This window comes from Trachurus japonicus, chromosome 17, assembly GCF_045865225.1.
Source record: "Trachurus japonicus isolate A0001 chromosome 17, Traja_1.0".
NCBI classification, from domain to species: Eukaryota; Metazoa; Chordata; class Actinopteri; order Carangiformes; family Carangidae; genus Trachurus; species Trachurus japonicus.
This window is the reverse complement of record NC_140923.1, coordinates 13,369,551-13,396,846: the sequence shown is the minus strand read 5'-3', so window position 1 is coordinate 13,396,846 and position 27,296 is coordinate 13,369,551. Positions and strand designations below refer to the sequence as shown.

General features: G+C 39.3%; 1 protein-coding gene across 2 annotated transcripts in view; it reads right to left on the bottom strand.

Annotated features, from left to right (window-relative positions):
- piezo2b (piezo-type mechanosensitive ion channel component 2b) overlaps positions 1-27,296 on the bottom strand; it is a 116,972-nt gene that overhangs the window by 23,712 nt on the left and 65,964 nt on the right. For both annotated transcript variants that reach the window (XM_085803786.1, XM_085803785.1), the window contains exons 19-38: positions 23,473-23,633; positions 22,245-22,415; positions 22,009-22,131; positions 20,353-20,553; positions 19,032-19,236; positions 17,910-18,011; positions 16,874-17,039; positions 12,430-12,673; positions 11,507-11,621; positions 11,192-11,348; positions 9,771-9,860; positions 7,900-8,024; positions 7,690-7,758; positions 6,313-6,419; positions 5,002-5,100; positions 3,918-4,038; positions 3,716-3,793; positions 3,320-3,486; positions 1,837-2,030; positions 39-212 (exon numbers count right to left, since the gene is read on the bottom strand). In XM_085803786.1, coding sequence (XP_085659912.1) covers positions 39-212; positions 1,837-2,030; positions 3,320-3,486; positions 3,716-3,793; positions 3,918-4,038; positions 5,002-5,100; positions 6,313-6,419; positions 7,690-7,758; positions 7,900-8,024; positions 9,771-9,860; positions 11,192-11,348; positions 11,507-11,621; positions 12,430-12,673; positions 16,874-17,039; positions 17,910-18,011; positions 19,032-19,236; positions 20,353-20,553; positions 22,009-22,131; positions 22,245-22,415; positions 23,473-23,633 — 2,869 coding nt within the window. The remainder of the gene's footprint in view (positions 1-38; positions 213-1,836; positions 2,031-3,319; positions 3,487-3,715; positions 3,794-3,917; positions 4,039-5,001; positions 5,101-6,312; positions 6,420-7,689; positions 7,759-7,899; positions 8,025-9,770; positions 9,861-11,191; positions 11,349-11,506; positions 11,622-12,429; positions 12,674-16,873; positions 17,040-17,909; positions 18,012-19,031; positions 19,237-20,352; positions 20,554-22,008; positions 22,132-22,244; positions 22,416-23,472; positions 23,634-27,296) is intronic.

Sequence of the window (27,296 nt, the reverse complement as noted above, 5' to 3'; positions counted from 1 at the left end):
ATGTATATGTATATGGGTGATGCAGAGAGGCCAGGCACCTGGATATGAAGCTGCTGCCACTGTCCATGGATGAATTGGACACGTCCAGGCCGTACATCTTACTCAGTTTGGGCCTGGCGCGCTCACTGGTTTTGGGAATAAAGTCTGGCATCGGATCGAGATCTTCCAGCGTGGATTCGTGAGAAAACAGCGTGGTGGCCTCAGTGAAGGCACTGAGAGGTGGTGAGAGTGACAGATGGAGTGAGCGGCGGTGAGAGGGATGAGATGGGATCAGTGTTAGGTGACACAGACAGGAAGGGAAGTTCCCCAACGTCTGTGCAATAAAAAGCATTTAAACTTAAACATTTAAAAAATAAAATAAAATGAGCAGGAAAACGATCTGCTCGTGGACCATGAAAATGAAAAAGAGCAAAAAGGCTGAATCCAAATGTGATGACACCGACGTCTGAGAGGTGATGAAAAGCACAAAGACCTCATGTGTTTCCATGGAGATGAAAGTCCTGAACCTGCAACTTCTTTCATTAAACTTTACACAGTAGCTGTAACTGATCTGGTCTGAATGAAAGTGAAATTCTCCTTTTGCAGGCACTGTAGTTCTGCAAATTCTAACAAACCTAAATTATTCAGCCTATTAATACTGTGGGAAAGTGAAACTTTACAAAAAAAGAAAAGAAAAAAGGTAAATGACCACTAACTGACATCACTGCTAAATTAAATCCCAGTCTGCATGAGAGGCGACGTGAACATCTGGATTCAGCCAAAGAATGTGGATGTAATGACTTCATGTGATGAAAACAACGAGATGCTGATGTTGTTGTTCGGCAACGCTACTGCCGTCAGTGTACATCTTAAAGGGTCAGTTCATACAAGCTATAAAAACTTTTTTTTTTTTTTACTAACCTCATCCTGATAAACGTCTCATCTCAAAACCCCAGATAAAGTTAAAGCAGAAGTAAGCGATATTTTTGTGTTAATATGAGTCTTAAATAGTTATATCTTCCGACAGCAATCACTTACATAGAGTGTTTGGACCGAAACACGGGTCTGTCAGTCCCTCTGCTCTGCTCTGAGCCGAGGAGAAAACTTTTCTTGTATCCTACAATTTTTATCCAATGAGGAGAGAGAACGGCATAAAGGGGCGGTCCTCTCTGTGTGTGCAGCCAAGGGATGCGCGTGAATGTGGTGACGTAGGGACGAGGACCAATAGATCCATGACGAGGGCGGGGGCTGCTAACTCCATCGGCTGACAAGACGTTATGGTGCGTTCAAGGCAACTCGTAACTCGTGTTTTTCCGACCTGTGAAGTCGTACCAGTTCGATCTGGTACGAGTTCACGGGTCGGAAGTTACGAGTGGCCGTTATAGTGACTTTCACAGGTAAAACAGGTCGGAGAAACGCGAGTTGCAGGTTGCCTGGAACGCTACAAAGTCGTAAGTCGTGACTTGAAGCTGTAATTTACGGTTTCAAAAGTCTGCCTGGAACGCAGCATTAGCCAAAACGACCGGATCGCTTACTTCTGCTTTAAAGTTACATAAAATCTGTTGTTTAGTAATTATGATGAACTGGCCCTTTAACATGTGGATCACGGCTCATACACCGTCATGTGAATTTAGTAGGAACTAAAGTAATGTGTATTAGTATATTAGTAAATTAAAATTAATAGTTTTACAAATGATTCTTCATTATAAGCCATTTCCCAATGAAAAACATGAATCAAATGTCTTTACTGACGCACAGCTGGACACTTTATAAACATTCATTGATTGCATTAAAGTTACTAAAAGAGAAAAAGGTAAAGATGCCATGACGGTATAACGTCCGTCAGGCTCTGCGTACCTGGACATGCTGTCTCGGGACGCTGTCGAGTCCTGGCTCTCCATCTGACAGCCTCGCCGCCGCCTCCTCACCCTGCTGGAGACGGAGACCATCTCGTCGTCGCTGAGCACATCCAGGCTGCTCTGTCGGGACATGTTGAGCCTCATGGCCTTCTGGTAGTAGACGTGGATGCTCTCTCTGGACGGCACGTTGCCCTGGTGGGACGAGAGCGGAGTTCATCACTTTCTCTTCCTGTACTTCCACCACTACTAAAAGATAACGTAGCTAACAAGCTATCATTCATGATTATGTTCAGCAGCAAAGATCTTCAATATCCACCTGCTAACATTTGCTAATTGGGTAACCCTTTCATTTTCAGGCCACTAAGTATGTGACAATCTCAAGAAATAACGTCAATTTCATAGTATTGTAATGTTTTTCTTAAAGGGATAGTATCATTTTTTTAAAAAGTGGGGTTGTATGATCTACAAATAGCCCCTAAGTACTTTAATTGCAGTAGAAGACTCTCTGCACTCCTCCCGTTAGCAACGCCAGCCCATAATAGCCCTGCCCAGAGATTTACAACATACAGTGTTGTGAATGGACCCAAAGAAACGGCCTATTTTCGCGGCCTAAAAGAGGTTTTACGTGAAAAAAAATACACAGTTCCATTGTTCGCTATAATATAATTTTTTCCAGTCCTTCAAAGTGCAGGAAAAACACAGTTTTTATTTGGACCTAACCAACTCACGTATCCCTCCGCCCAGGGTTAGCGCCCGCCGATCAGCAGTTGGTTAGGTCCAAATAAAAACTGTGTTTTTCCTGCACTTTGAAGGGCTGGAAAAAATTATATTATAGCGAAAAATGGAACTGTGTTTTTTTTTTTCACGTAAAACCTCTTTAAGGCCATGAAAATAGGCCGTTTCTTTGGGTCCATTCACAACACTGTATGTTGTTAATCTCTGGGCAGGGCTATTATGGGCTGGCGTTGCTAACGGGAGGAGTGCAGAGAGTCTTCTACTGCAATTAAAGTACTTAGGGGCTATTTGTAGATCATACAACCACACTTTAAAAAAAATGATACTATCCCTTTAAAGGCATAAGATTACACATGCTTTCATGCTTTGAATTTTTTGGGAAAGGCAAGAATTTTTCTCCACCAAGTCCTTGCAATTGACCATTATTTCAGGGATATTTCTACGCAGTCAAACGTTATTTCTCGACATTACTACTGTATGAAATTGACTGTTATTTCTCAGCTATTTGTAGACTTTATGACGCAGTTAATTGTTATTTCTTGGCTATTTCTTGACATTATCATGTAATCAGTGGCCTGTACTGTAAATCAAAGGGTTACCACTAATTGTGCAGATATTTAGGAAATGGGTGAAAACTTCCATGGTTGTACTGTATGTATCAACACTCAAAGGGACACCAGAGCTATATTACATTAAAACTGGAGCGACTCTTCCTCCACAGGTTAAAAAAACAAAAGGTCATGTACCTTTTTGACCTCTCGCGTCAGCATGCAGCGCTCCAAACGCAGCACGGTGGAGATGTCGATGTACTCTCTGCACATGTCGTTCATCCACTTGGTGAAGCTGTCCACGGTGGTCTTGGACAGCACCCAGGTGAACTTGATGATGTTGAACACTCGTTTAATGATGTTGTCTGAGGAAGAGAAAAAAAAAACACAGGAATAAGAGGCTCTAGAAGAATTTAAGACGTTCAACTTCATTGCATATTTTTTATTTTAATTCTTCAAGTAAACTGATATTCACTGGCGTTTCCAGTTTGGATTCAAGTGTTTAAAATTCAGGAGGTAAAACTAAACAATAAAAAGTTCGGCCAACTTTTCTTTCAGGATCTCATAAAACAATAATACTGAGGAGAAACCAACCTTGGCCACTCGACTGCTTGCCCCCTTCTCCCTTTTCCTGCCCGTCAGACAGCTCACCCACCTCAATGGCCACGTGACCTGCAGTTGGACAGATAAGACATTTCACTACAAGATAAAACAACAAGAAATTCATCCACACACATAACTCATTTTGCAGTTTGTTTCACGTAAATTGCGTCTTAATCTCTTGAATGAGGCTCACCATCTTTTTTGTTTTTCTTGCGTCTCACTCCTTTGGTGTATTTCTTCCAAAATTTGCGTTTCTCTTTGCCTCGTGCCCTCAGCGCAGCTTTGGGGTCTGTGATCCAGGCGTGGTAAAGAAACTGGAGGACGGAGATGCAGCGGTTTAGCATCGGTGAAATGATGGAGGAGAAGTGACTGCATGCATGTTTCTTACCAACCTTCCTAAAGACACTGTTTAAAATGTTTCCTCACTTTTGAGATCACAAATGGTTTCAGCTCATGTGAGAGTGAAAATCAATGTGCAGATGCTTCAAGCGTGATGCAGGTAATTTATCACAGTTAACTCTACTTTAATCACATTTGGGCTTGACGGCGTGTTTAAGATTTTTGTGATTTAACTTCCTGTAATTAAATGTAGCAGACTGTCATATATAACATGTTGGAGCGTCCTTGAATGCACCAGCCGTCCTCAATCACACCTGAAAGTTGAACCAAAACAAATGAGGCATTTTTTTTTTACATCTGCATGTTGATTTTTACCAATATAAATAAGATAGATGTATAGATATAATCAATATAAAGAATATTATATAGTACACCGAGGAAAATAGTCTGCAATATAAGCATTCATAACGTTTTATGAAAGCTCTGAAACATGCAGGTCCACACCAAACACACTATATCCTTTGTCTCTTATCTATTGACTTGAAATAACTGAGAACAAACAGACAGGAAACACCAACACATCTCCAGAGTTTCAGATTAAAGCTCCAGTTCATGCAGGCAATTAGTCGTACAATAAGAATATGCTATATTTAAAAAAAGAAAGAAAGAAAGAAAATGTCAAAGCATTTCCAGTCCAAATCAGGTTTTATGGCTTATGTCAAATTAGTCTCCTTTATTATGTGGAACAATCTGTTTATTAGCAGCAGAGCGAAGCACCAGACATGAGCTGGAAAGTTGAGCGTGATGCGGTGTTAGTTTTTACTGGAGCTGGCAGATGATACAGAAAGAAAGAAAGAAAGAAAGAAAGAAAGAAAGAAAGAAAGAAAGAAAGAAAGAAAGAAAGAAAGGCTGGTGGTGTTAGTGCTGTTGGTGAGTACCTTGCCCGCCTTCACTACATAGTGCAGAATAGTTTTAGGCAGCTTTAAGATAGACCTGGGCAGAGCCAGGACGGCAGAGACAAACTTCCCAATAGCTCGCTACAGAGAGGGAACAGAGCGGGAGTGGGGTTAGTGGAGGAAAAAAAACATCTCGTACTGTTAGAGACATCAGCAGTTTGTGTTAGGACGCAGTGAACAGGAGGATTCAGTGGTGCAGGTTAAACATACAGACTGTCATTAAACACATCCACCTGAATGTTAGTATTCAAAACATTCACTTATTCACCACAAAATGCAAAATAATTCATTAAAAGCCACAATTTGTAAAACTCAAGAAAACAAGACTTAACAGTAAAATGGACTAAAGCATCAAATTGATCTTCTTACATTTGATATGTTGTCTAAATTGTGTCCAATTCAATCTGTTCTATTCTCTTAATTCATTTACATGTTTAGTATTAAGTTTCAAACTGCTTAAACATTTTGGCAAATTGGCCCATTGCCATAATCCCTATAGTCATAGCAGAAGGTTCGTTACCATCAGTGGTTTTGCATGAATTTGTCTCTAAAACAACTCTGTCTGGTAACGTCCTGTTATTATATTACTCATAGCGTGGTGAATGTGCAGGTCATAACTTGTCCACCAGAGTGTTTTGGAGTTGTTGGATTGTGTATTTGATGAGTTTGATGAGGGAAACCAAGAAATCCCATTAGCCTCGTAGCGTAGCTCTGAGCAGCTCGCGGCTCTGCTCCACCGTTCTAAAAATAGCTTGCACCGACAATTAAAGGTAACAAACCTACTGCTAAAACTATAGGGATTATGGCAATGGACCAATTTGCCAAATGTTGAACTATCCCTTTAACATTAGTAACTGCAATCATCAGAAAATACCAGGGAAAGAAAGAAACTCAGTGTATTTACTGTATCTGGTAGCTGCAGACTAAAAACATGTTACTTTATATTTTAAAAAAACACATATGAAGAGCTCATGAAATACTGTTAAAATTAAATCAGTTCCACTGAAACTATCTTTGTGTATCACAACTTTTCTATACTTTCCTCTCCCATTAATCATCTCACCTCCCCTCAGATTTCAGACAACTGGACTCCAGTAGTTGAACCTAAAAAACTCCACTTTGACCAGCTTTAAATAATAAAATGCTGATAAAACTGGTAAAATAGTACTATAATCTAATAATTTCACATCATACACATCAGAAAAATCAGCACTTTCTACTTTTGGCTGATAATACCGCTCCACTTTTACATAAATAAGCAGCAGACGTGGAAGCTAAAACCCCCGGAGTCACCTGAAACGCCGACTTCTTTGGCGGTTCGTCGTCTTTTTTCTCCTCCTCCTCCTCCTCTTCTTCCTCACTGTCAGTTTCAAACAAGTAATAGTCTCCACTTCTCACCACTGAGGGGCAGAGGGCAGAGCGTCGTCACGTTCAGTCAAACAAACACAGGCTTGTAAGTCAGTGAGTGATAAATAATGTTTTCACAGTAACAGAAAAAACAACAGCGAAGTTTCCCTGCTGAGAAAAAAGAAGAAGCAGGAAAATCAAACCACAGATTATTCTATTATAATATCTATCTATTAAGACATTCAACTAAATATATGGCAACACATGATAGAGACAAACATTTAAAGTCATGAGAGGATGAAGCAGAAAACACACACACACACACACAATAAAAATGTTAGTATGATTGATATAACTATGAGCACAAGTCACAATGAAGAATTGTTTATTCCAGTAATGCACAGTCGCCTTTAAGCTACTTGACAGAGCAAGTGACTCCAGACTCCAGTGGTTAAGTGTTAGAAGCATTGGGATAGACACGGCTGACTTATGTCCTTGAACAGAACCACAGTGGGTGGGAGGTGAGGGGAGGATGCTGGGAAATGGAGACGAAACATCAAATGACAAAGAGATAAAAATGGAGAAATAATTTGAAAATGTCATGTGGGGATGGAGTACGATAAGAAAAGAGACATGAGTTCAAACCAAACAGGCCACGACCGCTGTTATTGACTCACACAGGAGAGAGACGAGATGCTGCTATTTTTGTATTTACCACAAAGTGACGGTAAAGGTCGTCGTTTTAAATGCTCGATTCACTGGCTCCTGATGGTTTTCTTATTTTTATTTTTTATTTTAAAAACTCCTGTCCTGTTTGGTGATCATGTCTGCCGGCAAAGAATGAACGAAACCCTTTCCTCCTTTATTCCAGTACTGAGAATAAAGGCGAGTCGACTTCATGTCTTTGCGTGGAAAATGTTACATAGTGATTCTCTACTGTGGGCTCGTCAGGTGAGGTTTATGTTTTATTAAACAAGTAACACACCTCCAGTCGTTAGTCATTTTCTCTTTCTCTTCCATTGTGTCTATTTAAGGAAGCCCCTGCACCCGAACTGACACAGTTTTATAGATCATCTTAAAACTGAAGTGGCTCTCTCTCCACACACACACACACACACACATATAGGAGAGCTGCAGGTGACAGGAGGAGACCTTAAATAGAGACAGAAAAGGACTAAAGTCTGGATGGAGCGCCTGCATGTGCTGCCTTCAGAGCCCAGGGGCAGTATGGGAATCTTCAGCGTTCTGGTCAAGGACACAAGGGCCAATCAGAGTGGAGGAATAATAAAGAGGAATAAGAGGAGTTGTGGGGGGTCAACCTACTGGAAGCATGGTCAACCCACGGCCTCCACCACTGCTTTTTTTTGGTCTTGGTTTTCGTTCGCTGTGCTCCTATAAATTTCACAAATACATCAGTTCAAACATTTCATAAAAAAACTTCAAACTTCATATTCATCTACTGTATGAAGCTGCTCCGTATTGATCTTTTAACAGGCTCTGCTGGTTTGCGCTCTAGGCAAGGCTTCGTCATACCGTCGTCGTCATCCTCATCCTCGGGCGGGACGAGGGTCTGTCCCTCGCCGGACTCTTGTGCCAAGCTCAGCATCTTCTCCTTGCCCCTCTTAAACTTTTGCTGCCTCACTTTAATGCGCTCCATCCTGATTAGATCAGAGAGACGGTGAAGAGACAGAAAAGTATCGACACCGCGAGCAAACAAACATCACAGCCCAGCCCCCTCGACCTGTAAAAACATCTCTCTCTCTCTGGGCTTCATATGGAAATTAGCGTTATGTTGTTATGTAACGGCGGAGTGCTCATTAGAGCGGGAGAGTGGAGACCATCAGAGCTCATGAGCAACTCCTGAGCTCCGTGTAAGTGGTTGAAACACATTGAGTTTATGTGGCATGATACACTGAGAGCTGACTGACAGGAAGCAATAAAGACCGAGGTACAGTAGACGCCGCTTCTGGTCCAGAGGAAGTTTTGCATCGTCTTAGTCATGTTTTTCTCAATTTTCTACCTACCGTCATGCCAAGGAAGGGTTTGGAGAACTTTCAGAGTCATCAAAACGCTTTAGGAGTTCCAGGGGGGGTCCGGCTGGCAACGGATTTTCATATAATGGCAGCAGATAGAGTTCACTTTTGAATCGTCCAAAACACACACTATGAAACATCCAGATACCTCCATACTGCTCGTCTGTACTGACCCAAGTGTCCTGAAGCCTCCACATGAAAAAGTTGTTCAGAAAAAATCAATTTGATCTCTGTTTTTATCCTTGTTGTAGTAGTAGTTGTAGTTTACATCACACATCCAATGGTTTACAACGACGAACGAACATCTCGCTGCAAATCTCGCGCATGTGCACAAACATCAACTGAGCCACTGGGAGCTACTACTACAACAAGGATAAAAACAGAGATCAAATAAATTTTTTCCGAACAACTTTTTCATGTGGCGGCTTCAGGACACTTGGGTCAGTACAGACGAGCAGTATGGAGGTATCTGGATGTTTCATAGTGTGTGTTTTGGACGATTCAAAAGTGAACTCTATCCGCCGCCATTATATGAAAATCCGTTTCCAGCCGGACCCCCCCTGGAACTCCAAAAGCGTTTCTCCAAACCCTTCTTTGGCATGACGGTCAGTAGATGATTGGTGAATTATCGATTTTGGGTGAAGTATCCCTTTAATGACTATGACTTTATGAAACTATATGTTCCATCTACGTTTTACTTATTGTCAACAAATCCCATAGAAAGAACAAAGTTTATCAGTTTATATCAAATCCAACCACATGGATTAAAACTCAGTAGTAGTGAGTCACTTTGCTGCACTTGAAGAAACACACTACTCTAACATCAATGTGTATTCATCCATGACTGGAAATAGTCCCAAATAACCTGTGCTGTTGTTGTAGTTGTAGGTGGTAGTTTTGTGTTTTTGTTTTTTTCAAGGGATTTATAGACTATACATAAAAAAAATAGAATAATAGCATCCTAATCCTTTAAATGAAAGCAAACCCACCTTCAATTGCAAATACGGGGCAGCAGGAAACATGTTATATTGTCCTCCTCCACAATGCGAACAATAAACAATAAAGATCCTAAATAAAACCTTTTTGACAAATCAGAAAACTATTAATCATACTGTGTCTTGTGCATGTTTTTGTCTCTTATTTTTTAAATAAATTGTACTGAAAAACTCTGATTAATCGAATTCTGCTGAAGTTTTTGGAAATGTATGTAAGTAAAAATATGTAATTTATTAAAGTATCTACAGATCTTGGCCACCTTTCAAATGTGTTATGTGCTTGTATCAGAGCTTCCTCTAATATTTCATATTGCACATAAAAACCCAAACATCGGGATTAAACCGCGAGGAGTAGGTTAAATATTTAGAGTCTCACTGTCTCTTCAGCTGCTCCACAGACTTGCGCTCCTCCTCCAGTCGGGCCCTCACCGCCTTCACTATAGTGGCCTGGAAAAGCTCAGCTCCTCTGAAACACACAGACACACATCAGAAACTGACTTTAAAAAAATGAAACATTATTTCACCAAGAGAATCTGTGACCAACACTTTAACTTGGTGTTTCTAAATCTTTGTTCCCGTCCTGCCCAAAATATTTCTCACTTTTCATTTGTGTGTTATTTTGCTTTGTGAATATAAATCTTATTTATAGACCTTTTCCACAGACAGACTTTTTGAGCTATTGCTGTAAAAATGCAGGTGGAACTAATAACTTTAAAGACTCTATTCTGGAAATAACTTCGATTCAATGCAACAGCTCAACATACATTAAAAAAAATATCAGACATTTTCAGCATTAGCTCATTTCACTTTTACTTGTTTTTCCAAAATATCCCACAGAAACACACACAGATAAAAGTTCAAGGGATGTCAATAAGGAAAAATCCCCAACGTTCCTACGTAGTATCAAAGCTGCTGTGATAGGCTTATTTCACAAGATTCTGAAGTGACGTCATACAGGGTAAATCTACATCCGGTCCGGTCAGCTGCAGCTAGAGCGACTGACAGAGTGGTGACACTTTTCATTCAAACAAACTAATACGACCGCCACAAAAGATTTCATCAGTGAGACTAACATTAATCTCCTAAAAAAAGTTTAACCAGTCAGCGGTAAACCATTAAGCTAGCGGACGTTATGCTTAGTTAGCATTAAGCTAACGGACTTTATGCTTAGTAGTGGTACTGGCTGTGTGTGGTTTGAAGGTTGTTTCAAATAATGTGGGTTTGAGTGAACATCTTTGATGATTAAATAGCCTACATATTGCCGCTTAATATGTTTTATGTATGGCATTATTACAGTAGGCTAATGATTAGCCGCTAATCTTCCATTTGGACAGTGACAAATAAAACCTTGAAGCAAGAAGATTTTGTTGGAGAACTGACATATACAGTAATTCAGTAACGGTTGTAAACCAGTGTACGGTTTAGTTTTAATATTTTGCCGTTCAAAAGCAAGCTAAACAAAGTCTTTTCCATCATTTCTTCGTATAGCCTACCCTGCTAGAAAAACCAGCATGGAAATGATGCTGGTCTATGCTGTTTTTTTTTTTTTTTTAGCAGTAGCCAAAACCCACTTCTTTCTCGGGTCTTTCTTTCGGAAACTCGTGGAAATGCAAGTATGGCTATTTTTGTCTAGAATTTGTACACTGAGGTACGCAGCAGAAGCTTTTATTTTTGGATTCAGCCATTGCGCTTCCGTGACCGGAAGTAGTTTTACCCTGTAACGGAAAAACCGGAAGTACCTAAACCCGGAAGACGTGAAATAGGCCTATCCTGCTACTGGTCACAGCGTCTCCGTACCTGGACGCGAGGATCTGCGACGCTCTGATGTCAGCCACCACGTGCAGGAAGTAGTAGCTCATGAAGACCCGTCGCTGCAGCAGCAGGAAGGCGAAGCAGATGCTGTCCCAGATGATGCCGGCCTCGTTACTGGGCAGGTCACAGTGGTTTTCATGGCCTGGAGCAGGACACAGACACACAGCACAAGATCTAATTTCATATCTAATTAAAAGACTCTGACGCCACGATAGATTAATTAGTAGCTGCTCTAAATCCGATAATCAGCAGCGTGAATGTGAGCACAGAAGAACGATGTAACAAGTTGAGTTCACTCACCTGCGTCTTTCTGGCTGTTGATTTTATACTCTTTAATGGTGCAGGCCAGACTGAGCACCTGGATCAACCAACACTGGTTCTTCATCAGGGTGTTGATGTAGCCACAAGCCAGGATCTACAGACACAGCAAAGGAGAAAATAATCCTTTATTAGATAAAATAATGGTATATATATATATATATACTAGAGAGAGAGAGAGAGAACTTATAGGAACTTTTGACATATCTTGCAGATAGTTAAAGAGATAGTTTAACATTTTGGCAAATTGGCCCATTGCCATAATCCCTATAGTCATAGCAGTAGGTTTGTTACCTTTAATTGTCGGTGCAAGCTAATTTTAGAGCGGCGGAGCAGAGCCGTGAGCTGCTCAGAGCTACGCTACGGAGGCTAATGGGATTTCTTGGTTTCCCTCATCAAACTCATCAAATACACAATCCAACAACTCCACAACGCTCTGGTTGACAAGTTGTGACCTGCACATTCACAACGCTATGAGATAATAACAGAACGTTACGAGATAGAGTTGTTTTCGAGGTAAATTCATGCCCGTCGGGGGAAGTTTTTCAGCGAGCAGTCTCTGTATTTACCTCTAAAACAACTCTGTCTCGTTACGTTTCGTTATTATCTCATAGCGTGGTGAATGTGCAGGTCACAACTTGTCCACAAGAGTTTTGGAGTTGTTGGATTGTGTATTTGATGAGTTTGATGAGGGAAACCAAGAAATCCCATTAGCCTTAGCAGCTCGTGGCTCTGCTCCGCCGTTCTAAAAATAGCTTGCACCGACAATTAAAGGTAACAAACCTACTCCTAATAACTATAGAGATTATGGCAATGGGCCAATTTGCCAAAATGTTGAACTATCCCTTTAAAATCTAAAGTCAATTAATTCAGATGGATAAAAGGGGTTAAGTTTGACTCCTCACAGACAAGATGTTCTTCATGGTGATGACAAAGATGTTGTAGGCGATGAGGAAGTCCCAGTAGTGCAGGATCTTCTTGATGGGCTTCAGCAGCAGCTCTCCGCCGAACAGCAGGAAGTAGAAGCAGGCGACCAGGTATCCCATACAGAAGACGCTGATGCGCGTGGTTCCCGTGATGAAGATGATGGTGAGGACGAACCAGAACAGGTAACTGAACATGATGACCTTCAGCATGTCGAGGTACGACCTGCAGGACAGAGGAGGGGGAGCAGATGTTTGGTGATGCAATCAGTTAACCAAACTTAGGCTAAATAAGATGATTTTAATCATTGCACATAAGACCTTATTCATTCATTCATTCATTCACATATAAGAAAACAAAAAAACAAGTGTAAAAAAATGTATGTATCAACATGAAGTTTTGCATTTACATTATGTGAAAATATTATATTCATATTATATTATATTAACAGGAAGTAAAAAAAAAAGGGCACATACTAAAGGTTTGTAACTTATAAAAATGTTTTAATTCTACCTAAATTGAGATTTCATGTCATTTACAATACAGAAATGTATTAATTTTCGGTTGTTGCCTTGTATAAATTATTTTGTGTACAATAGATAAAGACTATGATTATTACATATAATGATTATTATTAATATTTCCAATCCCTTCTTGTGTCTATTTTACATTAAAATGTCACTGACGGTCACTTTGCAGCCGTTCTCACTATGGTTTGCTGACACTTCTAGTTTTACCTTGTTGTCCTCAGAAAAACTTAACCTCTATTGACCCGACCTGTGTTTACCGTCTACGTGACAAAACATGGATGTAGTTTCAACTCTCTGTTCCCATTTACAAATATTGGATATTTCTTCCTGTAAATGTTGGCAAGAACTGATTTTTTTAAAATTAGCTTGATAAAAATAATGTAAATTCAAGGTTTACTTACAAGTTATTTTGCTAAAGTTTTTTTAACAGTTTTTTGTGGTCTTGGTGACAAATAAAAACACACTTTGGTTACTTGTGATGACAACAGAACTCCATGACACCTGAGTATAAGCCAGAGTGTAAAATTTATGTTACAAAAAAAGTTCCCAAGTCTTAGAAACTCAAAAACATGATGATTTTGTTGAATGTGTAAGGTCACATTGATGCGTAACATTTCTGCAGAAACAGTAAAGATGTATCATGTCAGTAAGTGTATACAGTGTCCGTGCCTTATGTATATATTTGTGTACAGTATATACAGTAAGCCATAACAGCGACGCCAGCCTGCTGAGCTAAGCTGCTAATAAGGATGCATGTTTACCACATAATAAAAGTCAAAACAACATTTCAGTTCATTTTGTTGCTGCACGTCTAATCTGCCCATCAGTCACACTTAGTGTTTCACTTAGCGTCAGGACACCGGTAAGAGTCGAATCAATGAATGGGAACCAGAGCTGAAACCCGACTCCTGTCACTCAGCAGCACAGGTATATTACATATTACACTGCTGCTGCTGCTGCTGCATGTCCTGTATATGTGTGTATGTACATATATGTGCATATGTGTGTCTGTCTGATGTCTGACATGCTAAAAACATGTGTATGGATCCTACAGTACAGTATGTTATCCTTTTAAAGTGATGAGTGCACGGTGAAAACATAAGGAAGCAACCTGCGTTAATGTGATCTGATGGACCTGTGGGGGAGTGGGAGGGAGGGGGCATGGGACCACAACAACAGCTGCACCGTTGAGGAAGCAGCTCTGATGAAGTGGGTTCGGATCGGACGACGCGTTGATGGGGCGGAATAGCTGAGTGAGAGTCCTTCTTCATCAGGGGGGAGAAAATACCTTTTCCATACTTAAAAGCTATTTATTGAGTTAGAGTACAGGGCAAAAGCGTCTGAGTCGCGGAGTGACGGACAGAGTGTTTTTGTGGATTATGGATTTCTCCTCCACCTCCCTCCTCCTCCTCCTCCTCCTCCTCTTCCTCCACCCTGTATCCGTAATTCGATCCTGGAGGGAAACGATGGAATAAGTGCAGAGCTGCTGTGGCGTGGACAGACGGGCTGTACAGCAGCTCTCTTTCTCTCTCGACTAGGGGGCTTGTTGATGGACACAGAGTGCGTTAATAAAAGACTTGTCCACTTTGCACATCAAAACAGTGGAATGTGAAGAGCACATAATCAATGACTGTGGACAGGTCAGGATGCTCTCGCTGTCTTTTTCCTAACTCGCTCGACTCTCAAAACCCTCCGTTCGGCCCCGTTTTTTCAAGTGTGTATAGTTCAGCAGCTCTGTGGATCCAAAACGCTGGATGTCGGCCAGAAAAAGTCTGAATTATGTATACAGTGGGTATTCAATAACGTCTCTGATTGAGGCTACTGTCATATCTGTCAGTTTTTTCTTACCTTTATTTATCCAGGATAAAGGTTTTGCTGAGCGAGTGTGTTCTTGTTCAGCAACACCCCACTTTAGATTTCTACAGTTACACAGTTTTCAGCCAAGTACAACAACAGCAGCAGCAGGTTTCTACAGAGCAGCTCCACCAGAGAGACGTGGCTACACAGTGAGCGTCTCTACTCTAAACTAGCTCATTGGGTTTTTTTTTTTTAGCAAATTTACCCAACAAGTTTGTTTTCACAATGTATTTATATGTTCTGCAGACACCAGATATTAACCCCCAAGGTCCAATACAAGTCGATAACACTTACACACAACAGCACACAGAACAGCTGGACTAGATTAGAAAGATATGATATCCATACATCTACAGTACTATAAGAAAATATAAGATACAACATGCTGCAATACGAATCTGTTGCACTGCTGATACTGTCATAAATACAAAGAATTAAACACCAACATTAAAACTTAAATATAAATAAAATTGGTCTACTAGGATTATTTTTAAAATATATCCTTTACAGTAATGTATTTTTTTTTATTTTATCTTTTTGATGTCTGATGCAATGGTGGATTCATATTGTTCCTGTTTTTGGTGCTATACAGTATAAGATTTTGATAATAAATACTGTCAATGATGTCTGTATGTTTTTTTTACTTGTAAAAAAGAAGTAGTTGCTAAACTGCTTTTCGTTGTTGTTCGCTGCTATCTATCTATCTATCTATCTATCTATCTATCTATCTATCTATCTATCTATCTATCTATCTATCTATCTATCTATCTATCTATCTATCTATCTATCTATCTATCTATCTATCTATCTATCTATCTATCTATCTATCTATCTATCTATCTATCTATCTATCTATCCAATAGAATAAAGAGAGGGTATTCCTGCCCTGCCAAAACCTTTGACCCCTGTAGTGAGCAAACAACATGACAAAATAAATATATCACACAGATCAGAAAAATCATGTATAACTCAAACTAGCTGTCACATGTTCATTTTAAGTATTATTATCATTTGTTAAGAGCAGTTGGAAGTTGTTAAGTGTTGACTGACAACACAGATCCTAAAGGCTGAATATGCTGCTGTGCGTATATTTGATTATCTTTTCTATTTTTACATCCAGTGATCTGTATATAATAATATACACACAACACAGTTTTTTAATAGCTCTGCTTGTTTTGTCTACATTTCAGTTCTGGCCTTATTGTAACCATCTAACATCGTTAAGCATCAATTAAGCCGGCTGCTTCACTTCCGCTCCATCTCTGTGTTAATGCTGCTCCAAAAATTATGACAATTGTTCCAAGTGAATCTAATAGAAAAAAAAAAATCTAATTTAAGGGCTGAGACACAAGAATCCATTGTCATATACTGTGTCCATACAGGAACGACTCAGGCTCGTGACGCTTGGTGCTGCAGGGTGAAGTGCAGTAACACACAGTGGGTGTGGGGGTCGTCGCAGGGCCGGCCCTAGGATTTTGGTGGCCCCCTAAACAAGATTTTTGTTTGTGGCCCTGCACTCTAAGCGCAAACACCAAATCACTGGTTAAAACTGAATACAGACGTGTTTATGCCCTCTGAGGTTTGAATTGAATTAAATTTATCTTTTTAAGATACTTGCAGATGTAACAATACTCAAGTGTTTTATGTCTAAATATTAGAACCTCCGCTGTAAGCACACTGAGGCCAATTTGTCCTAGAACACTGTAGAAAGAAATAATTTAGAAATTTGAGGTCTGCTTTTTGAAACATTTCAAATCCCATGTGAAAATGAAACTTTGTAAGATTGCTTTTTGAGCACAAATGTTGTCATTCTGCCGTTCTATTTTCACCAAATGTCTCAAATGTGAGATAAAAGAAGCTGAATATTGACTTCAAATTACATATAAAGCTCATAGCTGCACGTGCAGACCTCAGGATGTTTAAATGACTTGATGAACCGCGGTACCTTTCTGATCATGTGGCCCCCCACCTAACGGCTGTGGCCCTAAACAACCGCATACAGTGTTTATGCCAGGGGCCGGCCCTGGGTCGTCGTTACCTGCAGTGGATGAAGTCGGGGACGGGGTTGTGGACGCTGAAGGAGGCGGCGTCCAGGTCTCTGCAGATCTCCACGTTGTCTCCGGCCATGAGGCGAACCGCCGCCTGGTTCTCCTCGTCAAACACCTGCCTCTGCAGAGCGGCGCACAGCAGCAGCATGAAGTCGTCTGGAGAGAGAGGACGAGGAGTAACGTGACATAAGTATTTGAAATTCGTTGAACAGTTAATTCAACAATATACAGACTCCCCCGCTGCTCAAGAGAGCGATATAAACATTCATTCATACCCACTGCAATACAGCTGTACAACTCCTCAATCTGATTAATTAATTCAGTCACCATAAGCATCCTGGACCCAGCACTTCTTTAACTTCTTTTTAACCTTCTACACGCATCTCGTATTCATATATTGATTTCTTTTTTATTCTGGGTTTTAGTACACTATGTGTTTTTATGTCTTCATGTATTTTTACTCAGTGTTTGTGATCTGTGTTGTTGTCTGTGTTGTCTTGCTGCTGCTCTGTGACATTTTGAATTTCCCCTCGGGGATTAAATAAAGTATTTCTAACTTTCTAATATGTTTTTGTTGTTTTTGTCAATTTAGCCCAAACGGCATTATTACTTTGTAATTAAATTAAAATTAGCTCAGTTATTTTTTGGCGTTTAGTTTACATACACCATCTTGAGTGTTTACTTTCATACTACAGTATATCACACTTTTACACAATTTTGTGACAAATATTAGACTGATTTTTACACCAGTGGACACACGTTACTAGTTGACAGATTAAGATATTACATATAAAACATATAACAATGTCATATTAAACTGTTAAAATATAAAACATATAATGATGTCATATTAAACTGTTAAAAATGAGATCCATCATGCTCAAAAACAACAGGAAAAGGCTTGTTCCACATTTATGCATTAGTAATTTACCGTTTTACATGTGTATTTTAATACTTGTATTGTTTATTTCATATTTCCAAACACTTTTCCTTCAAACTAATCTCCTGTTCGATCCAGACACCTACAGATGAGGAAGGACGGGTTCGGCTTGGTGTGGAAATCGGGAACATAGAGCCACTTGACGACGTTGGAGTCTGTAGTGGAGTTGGGAAACCTCCAGGGGTAGTCTGAAATGAAAACGTGCACCATTACCATCAGACATAAACAACATAAAAATGTCGGGTTTATTTGTGGAGCACTTACAAAAAGGGAGGGGGAGGGTAGAGATGGGTAATAACGAGCGTTGACATGGTAACAAATAAAGCAGACTGACAGCGTTTCTGTGATGTCCTCATACAAGAAAACAATTCAAGTGTCCCACTGGACTGAGATATCTACAGTTTAAACAGTATTGTATCAGATTTTAATCTACTGTATAAGTAATATGCACCTAATAGTGAGACTTTCACAATTAAAATAAACAAGTTGTCAATAATTGTGGGGCTAAATAAAGAGCTGATGAACAGAAAATTATCAGCAATTTATGATCATTATCTAATTTGTCAAGCAATGGCAAACACACACTGTGTTGAGCTTCTCACATGTTACATTCCACCCATCACTGCACACTGTATAAGAAAGTAGGATGGGCACCCTTATCAAACAGAAGAGACATACACTGTACATGTCTATAAAATCTTCACACCACCATACCTTAGTAATTTACTGAACTGGCCATCTCAACACGCTCAAATGATTATCTAACACTTCAGGTTCCCCCGATAGACTCAGCTTTTGGTAGAACTGCATTCAGTTTCTCTGCTGCTCACACCTGAAACTCTCTACAACGATCTCTAAAAATGAACTCATTTGTTACCCTGGGCCAGTTTAAAAACATTGTTATAAACATGCACGCTTCTGAATGTACTGTAACTGCTTAAAAAAATATGTGACTGCTGTTTGATTTGTATTATTATGATTTATGCAACTGTTATGTGACTGCTGTTTTGACTTGATGTGCTCTCTACGTCATTGGAAACGAGGCTTTACCCTCAATGGCCCTCGAGATCTAAATAAAGGTTAAAGAAAGAAGGAAAAGGATATATTTTAACTATTTAGATGATTAGAAACTAAAAACTTTGGGTTTTATAACACACAACAAGCTATTTGAAGAGGGCACCGTGGTCTTTGAGACATTTTTTACGGACCTTTACAGGCGGCCGGTGGGATCCCGATGCAGATGAAGTACTGTAAGGTCAGCATGCAGGCCAGGAAGCAGCAGTACTTGGGCCAGATCTCAGCGATGGCTTTCCTCCTTCGCCTGTACATCACCACTATCAGGGCGAAGGCGTGAAGCATGGCGTAGAAGTCCATACGCTGCCCGATCACATTCACCACCAGCAGCAGGCACGTCTGAGGGAAACACACACTCAGAGAATTAACACACGATGTGATGTGATGTGATGTGATAGAGTCTGAGACAACTCCACCTCCAAACGGCCCCTATAGTCCAGTAATTTTAAGCCAAAAAAGGGGTCAACGTTGAACAAATTGCAACAGAAGCAAACTCAACTGATTTTGTATCCTCAACATGTCCTGAGTGAGGGAAAAAAAGCCCAGAAGAATCCCATTAGGGGAAAGTTTAGAAAAAGACCCAAATATATCCCATTTATACGCCTATTCATTATTTTTCTCATGTGAATAGGGTAAAATTTTTAACCTTTAGATATCTCCATGAAAATTACTGAGTTGATTAATGACATTAAGACAAACAAAAAATGTATTACAAGTTTTTTGAAATTCTTTGTTAACATGAGCAAATTTGCATACATTTGCATAAATTCCACCGTTTTGACAGCACATGTATATATAAAGGTGCTGTGGTGGTACCAACATGAAAATTGGAATGAGTTGACTCCATCGGTCAAACGACAAGAAACCACTTTCAATTTCAAGATGACTGCAATTTTTCAAGAATCCATCGCTGCGGGAAGCGCTCGTTTTACATGGTAGTCTAATAGCTCATTAAAGCTACAGTTGGTAAGCTGACGAAAGTGAAAGTAAACTCCGTGACTTGGTCCGAAATTTCAAGACAATACACAGACTGTCCCTTTATGAATCTCTGGAGTCAACTCATTCCAATTTTCATGCCGGTACCACAGCACCTTTATATATACGTACAGTATACATGTGCCGTCAAAACGGTGGAATTTAGCAAATTTGCTCATGTTAACAAAGAATTTCAAAAAACTTGTAATACATTTTTTGTTTGTCTTAATGTAAGTAATCAACTCAGTAATTTTCATGGAGATATCTAAAGGTTAAAAATTTTACCCTATTCACGTGAGAAAAATAATGAATAGGCGTATGAATGGGCTATATTTGGGGTCTTTTTCTAAACTTTCCCCTAATGGGATTCTTCAGGGCTTTTTTTCCCTCACTCAGGACATGTTGAGGATACAAAATCAGTTGAGTTTGCTTCTGTTGCAATTTGTTCAACCTTTTTTCATAAAATGACTGGACTACTACCTCGAGTCCAAACTTGTAGAAGAAGTAATTGATGAAGTATTTGATGAAGCTGACGATGCCGATGTCCAGGTGCTGCCGCGTGGTGTCGTGGAAGATGATGCGGGCGGCGGGAGTCTGCAGCTTGTTCCTCAGCCTGAAGAACTCCTGGTGGCGGTAGATGGTCACCTCGAACGCTAAGATAGCCAACATCAAGAGGTTGTTCTGCACCGACGGGGACGGAGAGAAGACAAACACAACCGGTCACACACACAATCAGTAACAGTGGAGTGGTGGCAGCTGCAGTACATAATGTAAATAGTGTAAAAAAAAACACAGGGGGGTTGTTTTAATAGGGAACATGGGACATCTTGATGAAGTTCTTACATCCAGGCGATTTATTCTGTCCGTCATACCTTGATAGTATCGACTGGATCACAAAAAGAATATAAGAACTTTACTAAGATAAGAAAAAAGGAGGCTAGATGAACTTATTTGGACTAACATGAGTCATGAAACACTGAGCAATTTGGTCCGTGAGCATAGAAAAAGAGTGTAGTGTTTTTTTGTTGTTGTTGCTTTATTGCTCACAGTGTTTTGTTATTTTGTTTCTGGTTTCTGTAGCACTTATTATTTTATGAAAAGCACTTTACAAAATAAAATTATTATTATTATCATCATTAGATTATTGACATGTCAACCAATAAAAAGGTAGATGTAAGATGTAGATGTGATTTAAGGTGTTACAGTAAGTCAAATAAAAACACTTATTTTAGGTTTTCACGGGTAAATATGATGAGTTTTTGTTAAAGAAGTTTAGTAAACAGTTTTCAATCATCACTTGTACGTTCAGTGGAATAATCATAACCAGGGCCGTTGTATAGGGGAGAAAGGTGATGATAATTCTAGGGGCCCAGCGCCCAGTGGGGCCCATAAAAAACCCCAGTAGTCTAATCTTTGTATGACTGATTTATTCTGCGTAAGACCCTGACTAATACTCATAGTACACTGTAAAAACATTTTTCCAAGAATATTTGCCTTATTTCTTGTCCAAATGTCTAATTTCTAGTCAAAACTAATCTCTTTCCACTTAAAATAAGACTCATTACCTAAAAATTAACTTGTTTTTAGATAATTTTCACTTAAATTCACAATAAATAGAAAAATCTGCCAGTGAAAGTAAGTTTTTTGTGCTTGTAATAAGGAAGAAAAACTTGCTCCACTATCAGATTTTTTCTACTTATTCCAAGTGAAAATATGCTTGAAAGAAGTAAAAAGTGTCTAAAAACAAGCTACTTTTAATATGATGTGTCTTATTTTAAGTATAATGAGATTTGTTTTGACTAGAAATTACATTTTGACTAGAAATAAGACAAATATTCTTGCTAAGATACTTGAGTTTTTGCAGTGTAATGCTGCATTAGCATCAAAACAAAGAAGGCTAAATAAAAAACGATAATACATACGTAGTCTAAAAAAAAAAGAAGGAAAAGTTAGGGGGAGGGGCCCACTTTAGTATTCTTTAAGGGGGCCCAGAATTCCTAGCAACGGCCCTGATCATAACTACATTTTCATATATAAAAATAACATCTGACAAACAAAATACACTGTTCTTTTTTTTCTATTTCAAGTTTGTGTTTTCTTGAAATGCTGACGTGGAGCTGACGATCTTCTCCTCACCCTCAGGTAGCCCAGCAGGTCCTCCGCCTTATTCAAACCAACCCAGTTGGCCGGATCCACAGGATCCTTATACAGCAGAGAGTTGCTCAGTTCGGCCGCCTGCTCCAGCGTGTAGCCCGGCGGCTGCAGACAGAGACGATGATAAGGGCTGATTTAGAGGACGTACGAACAAAAGTATAAGTGTATATAGTAGTTTATAGTCATAGGGTTGGGAAATATTTCCTAATTATATTCACCATGGTGCAGTTCGTGGATTGGGGATTGATGGACTTCAGCTGGTACAACATTTTACATACGATGATGACACACGTCCACACGGAGCAAATACTGGAGGCAAGCGGCCGATACTGACTGTAGGGCAGCGCGAACGCCCAGCACGCCAGGAACACATAGTTGAACAAAGACACCTGCACGGGAGATAATAACAGGTGATGAGGACTAAAAAAACAGCTCGGGTGACACAAATCCTTTTTCCACCGATCTCCTCAACCTGAACCCTGTGAACTTTTGCCTACAACATATTTGTGTTTCAACGTGTGTAGAAACCTCAGCCGATATGGCCTGCGTTCTCAGGACATCATACAGATGCAGGTCCCGAGAGTCAGAACGGAACTGGGCAAAAAGGCTTTTACATTTTCTGCCCCGTCTACCTTCAAATTGACATATCTTGTACGTCTGGGGGAATTCAAGTCGATTATAAAAGACAGGGAAATGAGCTCAATCAGATCTTGTGATTGCATTGTGTAATCATTTCATAATCCCACTCTAGTTTTCCTGTAATGTGTGACTGTATTTTATTTGTGTCTTGTGTGTTTGGTGTAACCATCCTGCTTCTGTGCTGCCGTATTGGCCAGGTCACTCTTGGAAAAGAGGTTTTAAAATTCAATGAGTTTTTTACCTGGTTAAATAAAGGATATTGACTGACTGATGACTATGACAAGTCGTTATTCTGTATTATTTAAAAGCACAATTACATGTGGTTTGTAAGACATAAATAAAAAGTAGGTGCAAATCAACAGCATTAACCTGGAGGTCTAGATTTATATATTTAAAAAAAGCTACATTACAAGTTTATTGTAATAATAGGAATATAACTGAGGTTGAAATACTCTGAACAATCCCTGTTGGCTCAACTTGGCTCAAGTGATCAACTTTACTCAGCATCTAATTCAGAAACTGGTTTTCATGGTGCCAGTGTATGAGTAAAAACACAAGGATAAAACCCTGGCTCAAACTTCTCATACTTGCAAAAAAAAAGTGCAGAGAAAAGGAAAAAGCTCCAGAAACCCTTTAAGTTTAACAACAACTCTAAACACAAAATAAAACGTCTCAGAAACACGTCATTAAAAACACTTTCTTCCACATATCTGTTTTTCAGATGCTCTCACTCTCTCGCTCCATCTAGAAGATTTATTTTATTAATGTAAAGTCAAGATTTTCGTTCTCGTTCCTTCTCTTTCCTACCTCTTTGACAGAGACCAGGACGATGTAGCAGGCCACAATCTTGATGATGTGGATCTCCAGCAGCCACCAGATGAACAGCTGCAGTTTGTGAAAATACTCCAGGAACTTGAGGAAGAGCACGGTCAGACGGTCGACCACCAGGTGCCACTTGTTCTTCAGATCTGGAGGAGGAGGAGGAGGAGACGATGAGACACAAACCAGACCGCACTCTGAACGGAAAGGAAAAAAAAAAAACAGGAGCGAAGAGGTGCAAATGGAAATCGTTTCCAGGTTTTCTCACGCCGCAATTACTGTACAGCAGCGTGTCGTCTGTTTTAAACACCGTCATGCAGCAGCTCCTGGCATTTTGCTTATGCGTCTTCCCGTGCGCCGGCTTAAAGATGGGACAGACTGATAACGTGATCAACTCTTTACGCTCGAGGAACAACACGTCTGGAGATGTTCACTCGTTTCCTACTGTCAAGTTTTGCTTTGAGAATCTGTGTTGCAGCTTCCTCACTCGACAGCAACGGATGAATCCACGAGAATGTTTGGTCACTGGATTTCAATTAAATAATAGTCAAGAAAAACACATTTATGTATACTGTATATATACTACAGGGTTGCAAAGGGGTGGAAAGTTTCCAGTAAATTTCCGGTAAATTTCCAGAAACTTTGCATGGGAAGTTAAGATGGGGAATTTTGGAAATATTTCAACTTGGAAACTTTCCATGGGAATTATGGGAATAATGGGAATTTATCGGAATTAACTGGAAATTGGGGATAATTTAAACAAACTGTATCATATCCAAACATAAATGTAAATATTTTGTTTTGTAACAAGCAGACATCCATGCAAAATACAATTAAAAAACATGACTCCCCTCCCTGTTAAGGGCCAATCTTCAATTTTGTAAATTTCGGATTCATTCCCGTTTATTCCCATATATTCCCATTTATTCCCGTTTATACCCCTTACTTCCCATATATTCCCTTTACTTCCCATATATTCTCGTTTATTCCCATATATTCCCGTTTATTCCCATATATTCTTGTTTATTCCCATATATTCCCGTTTATTCCCATATATTCCTGTTAATTCCCATATATTCCCGTTAATTCCCATGGAAATTTTCCAACTTTGAAAATTCCCAGAATTTTGCAACCCTAATACTGTACTAGCTAAGTAGACAACAACATATTTGTCGGCAGAACATCACTGGGTAACACTTTATAATAAGTACAGTACACACTATTAAGCATTAGTTAAGCATTAAATACTGAATTCATCATTTATAACAAATGAATACTCATTAGTATGTAGTTTATAAACACAGTTAAAAATGTTTTACTCATCATTGATAAGCACTAACTTTATTTATAAACTACATACCGGTACTAATGAGTATTCATGCATTATAAATGAAGAATTTAGTATTTATTAATGCTTAACTAATGCTTAATAGTGTGTACTGTACTTATTATAAAGTGTTACCCAGTGATGTTCTGTCGACAAATATGTTGTTGTCTACTTAGCTAGTACAGTATTAGGGTTGCAAAATTCTGGGAATTTTCAAAGTTGGAAAATTTCCATGGGAATTAACGGGAATATATGGGAATTAACAGGAATATATGGCCTATCACTGTTCATGTGATGTTGTTAATAATGTTGATAAAGCTCACTGAAATATGATATAATATATCTTATTCCTCTGTTCAATAGAGGGTTATAGCATTAAGTGACGTGTCCCTGCATTCGCTACTATTAAAATAAAGTAAAGTACCTAAAGTGTAAGTTCATTTATTATACTACCGATAGCACACCTGCATTGAATACGTATGAATCAACGGTTGAAAATAGTCCCCAACAAATGCACCATGTTGTTCTTTTTGGTCAGTCTTTTCCAATTTTTCATTTTACCACCATTTTTTTTTGTCATTTACGAAAATGTTATAGAAGTATTCAAGAAAATAAATGAAATGGGGGAAAAAAGAAAATTAACCTGTGCATTAATTAATAGCAGAACTGATCCTTAGTTGCAGCCTGTAATTCAAAAACACTTAATAAAAACGAGTGCACATGGAAAGTAACTCCAACGACTGAACATGGAAATCAGGGAAGAAATTAAATATTGACTGTGTTACAGGAAAAATAAATTACAACAGCGTATGTGTGTATAATTTCACCACTGTTACACATAACAGGGGTCAATGCAAAAAGCCAAACATGTGTTTTATATAGATCCTGAAACTGTTAAAGGTTTGTTTATGTATTTGGTTTTGTTTTTTTCAGGGTGGATGGAAACATAAGCTAAAATCTGAAAGTGTTGCTTTCATTACCTGAGAATGAATGAATTTGAATTTGGTTTTATATTCTCATAAAGGATATAAAACCTCCAGCACAGTTCTTTTTTTCTTTCTTTTTTTTTACAAAAGCCATATTATCTTTAATAGAGGCCTCATTGTTTGGACAAGAGACACTGAGAGCATATAGCTCACATACCCAGCAGCTCATTATTAACCGAGAGGCCGTGCAGGGCCGTGTTTTATCACCTATTTTATTTTCTGTGTATATAAACAACAGTTTTAATTTAAGACCAGTGTGACCGTCTGTGTAAATATGCTAATGGTGCAGCTTTGGTCGGCGCTAGCACAGAGATGTAAAAGGGTGAAAGTGAGCACTTGAGCTACGCGCCGTGTCACGACAGAAAGCCGGAGATAAATCTCACTGAGCCCAAAAAATGTGCAATGCAACACATTTTTACTACTCGGCCTGAGATGATTCATGGGCGGCTGGTGAGGGAGCAGGCAGCAGATCCTCGGGGCAGCAGACTGAGCTTCTTCACCAGGCCGAGGGAGATCTGAGAGAAACGTCTGTGAAGTTCTCAATGGGACATGTGAGAGGGAGAAAACATGGCCGACAGTGTGGGAAAAGGTCACACGGGACCGTTTAACAGCTTCTAGATGAATCATAACTTCATCTTTACTTTTCCAACATGAGTTAGTTACAAGTCAATTAAACCATCAGGGTTTATAAGTGACACATTTACAGGTGGTGTGATAAAGAGCCAGTGTTCAGAACCACCGCGTGTTGGAGGACTGCACCGTACTGCACTGTAAAAATACTGCAGCTACAGTATTAAACATCACATATCTCAATATTTATTGCACTTCCGATTAGGGCTGCACCCAAATAGTCGACCAAGCACTGGTTGACCAAAAAATCATTAGCCGACCTAATTTCATTGGTCGATTGGTCGCAGGAAAAATAACAAAAAAACATTTGGAGCCGTGTCTTGTTAAAATTAAGTCGATTCGTCAACTAATCGCCATAAAATGACGACTATTCTGATGCATTAGCAGATAGCATTTTACTATAAATGTTGAGGTGAAGGTAATTTAACTGACTTCATATACTATTAGATGCTGTAATCCAAATATTGTATGTTTTTTAATAAGAACATTATATGTTTTGTGTGTCAAATCTTGACCAGAAAAGTAATCAATAGCTATACTGTAAATACTATAATATACAGTAAACTGCTGCAGCTGGTGGAGGTGTGTACTGTACAGTATATTGGAGCTTTGAATCCCTGAATCTGCTCTAACAATAAAGCTTCAATTAATATTATTATGAAGCTGATTTCTTGTTTGCAACTTGTCTACTTCTTAGAATTATTTATTGATCTGTAACACGGAAACAGATTATAGATGAGGTGTTCTGCTTGATTGACAGAATAGCAACAGATACTGAGGTGGCTCAAACTTCTTTTTCAAACCTTGATCTCTGACAAAAATCTCAAAAAACGGTGACTTACTGTGACTTAAGTGCTAACAACTGTAAA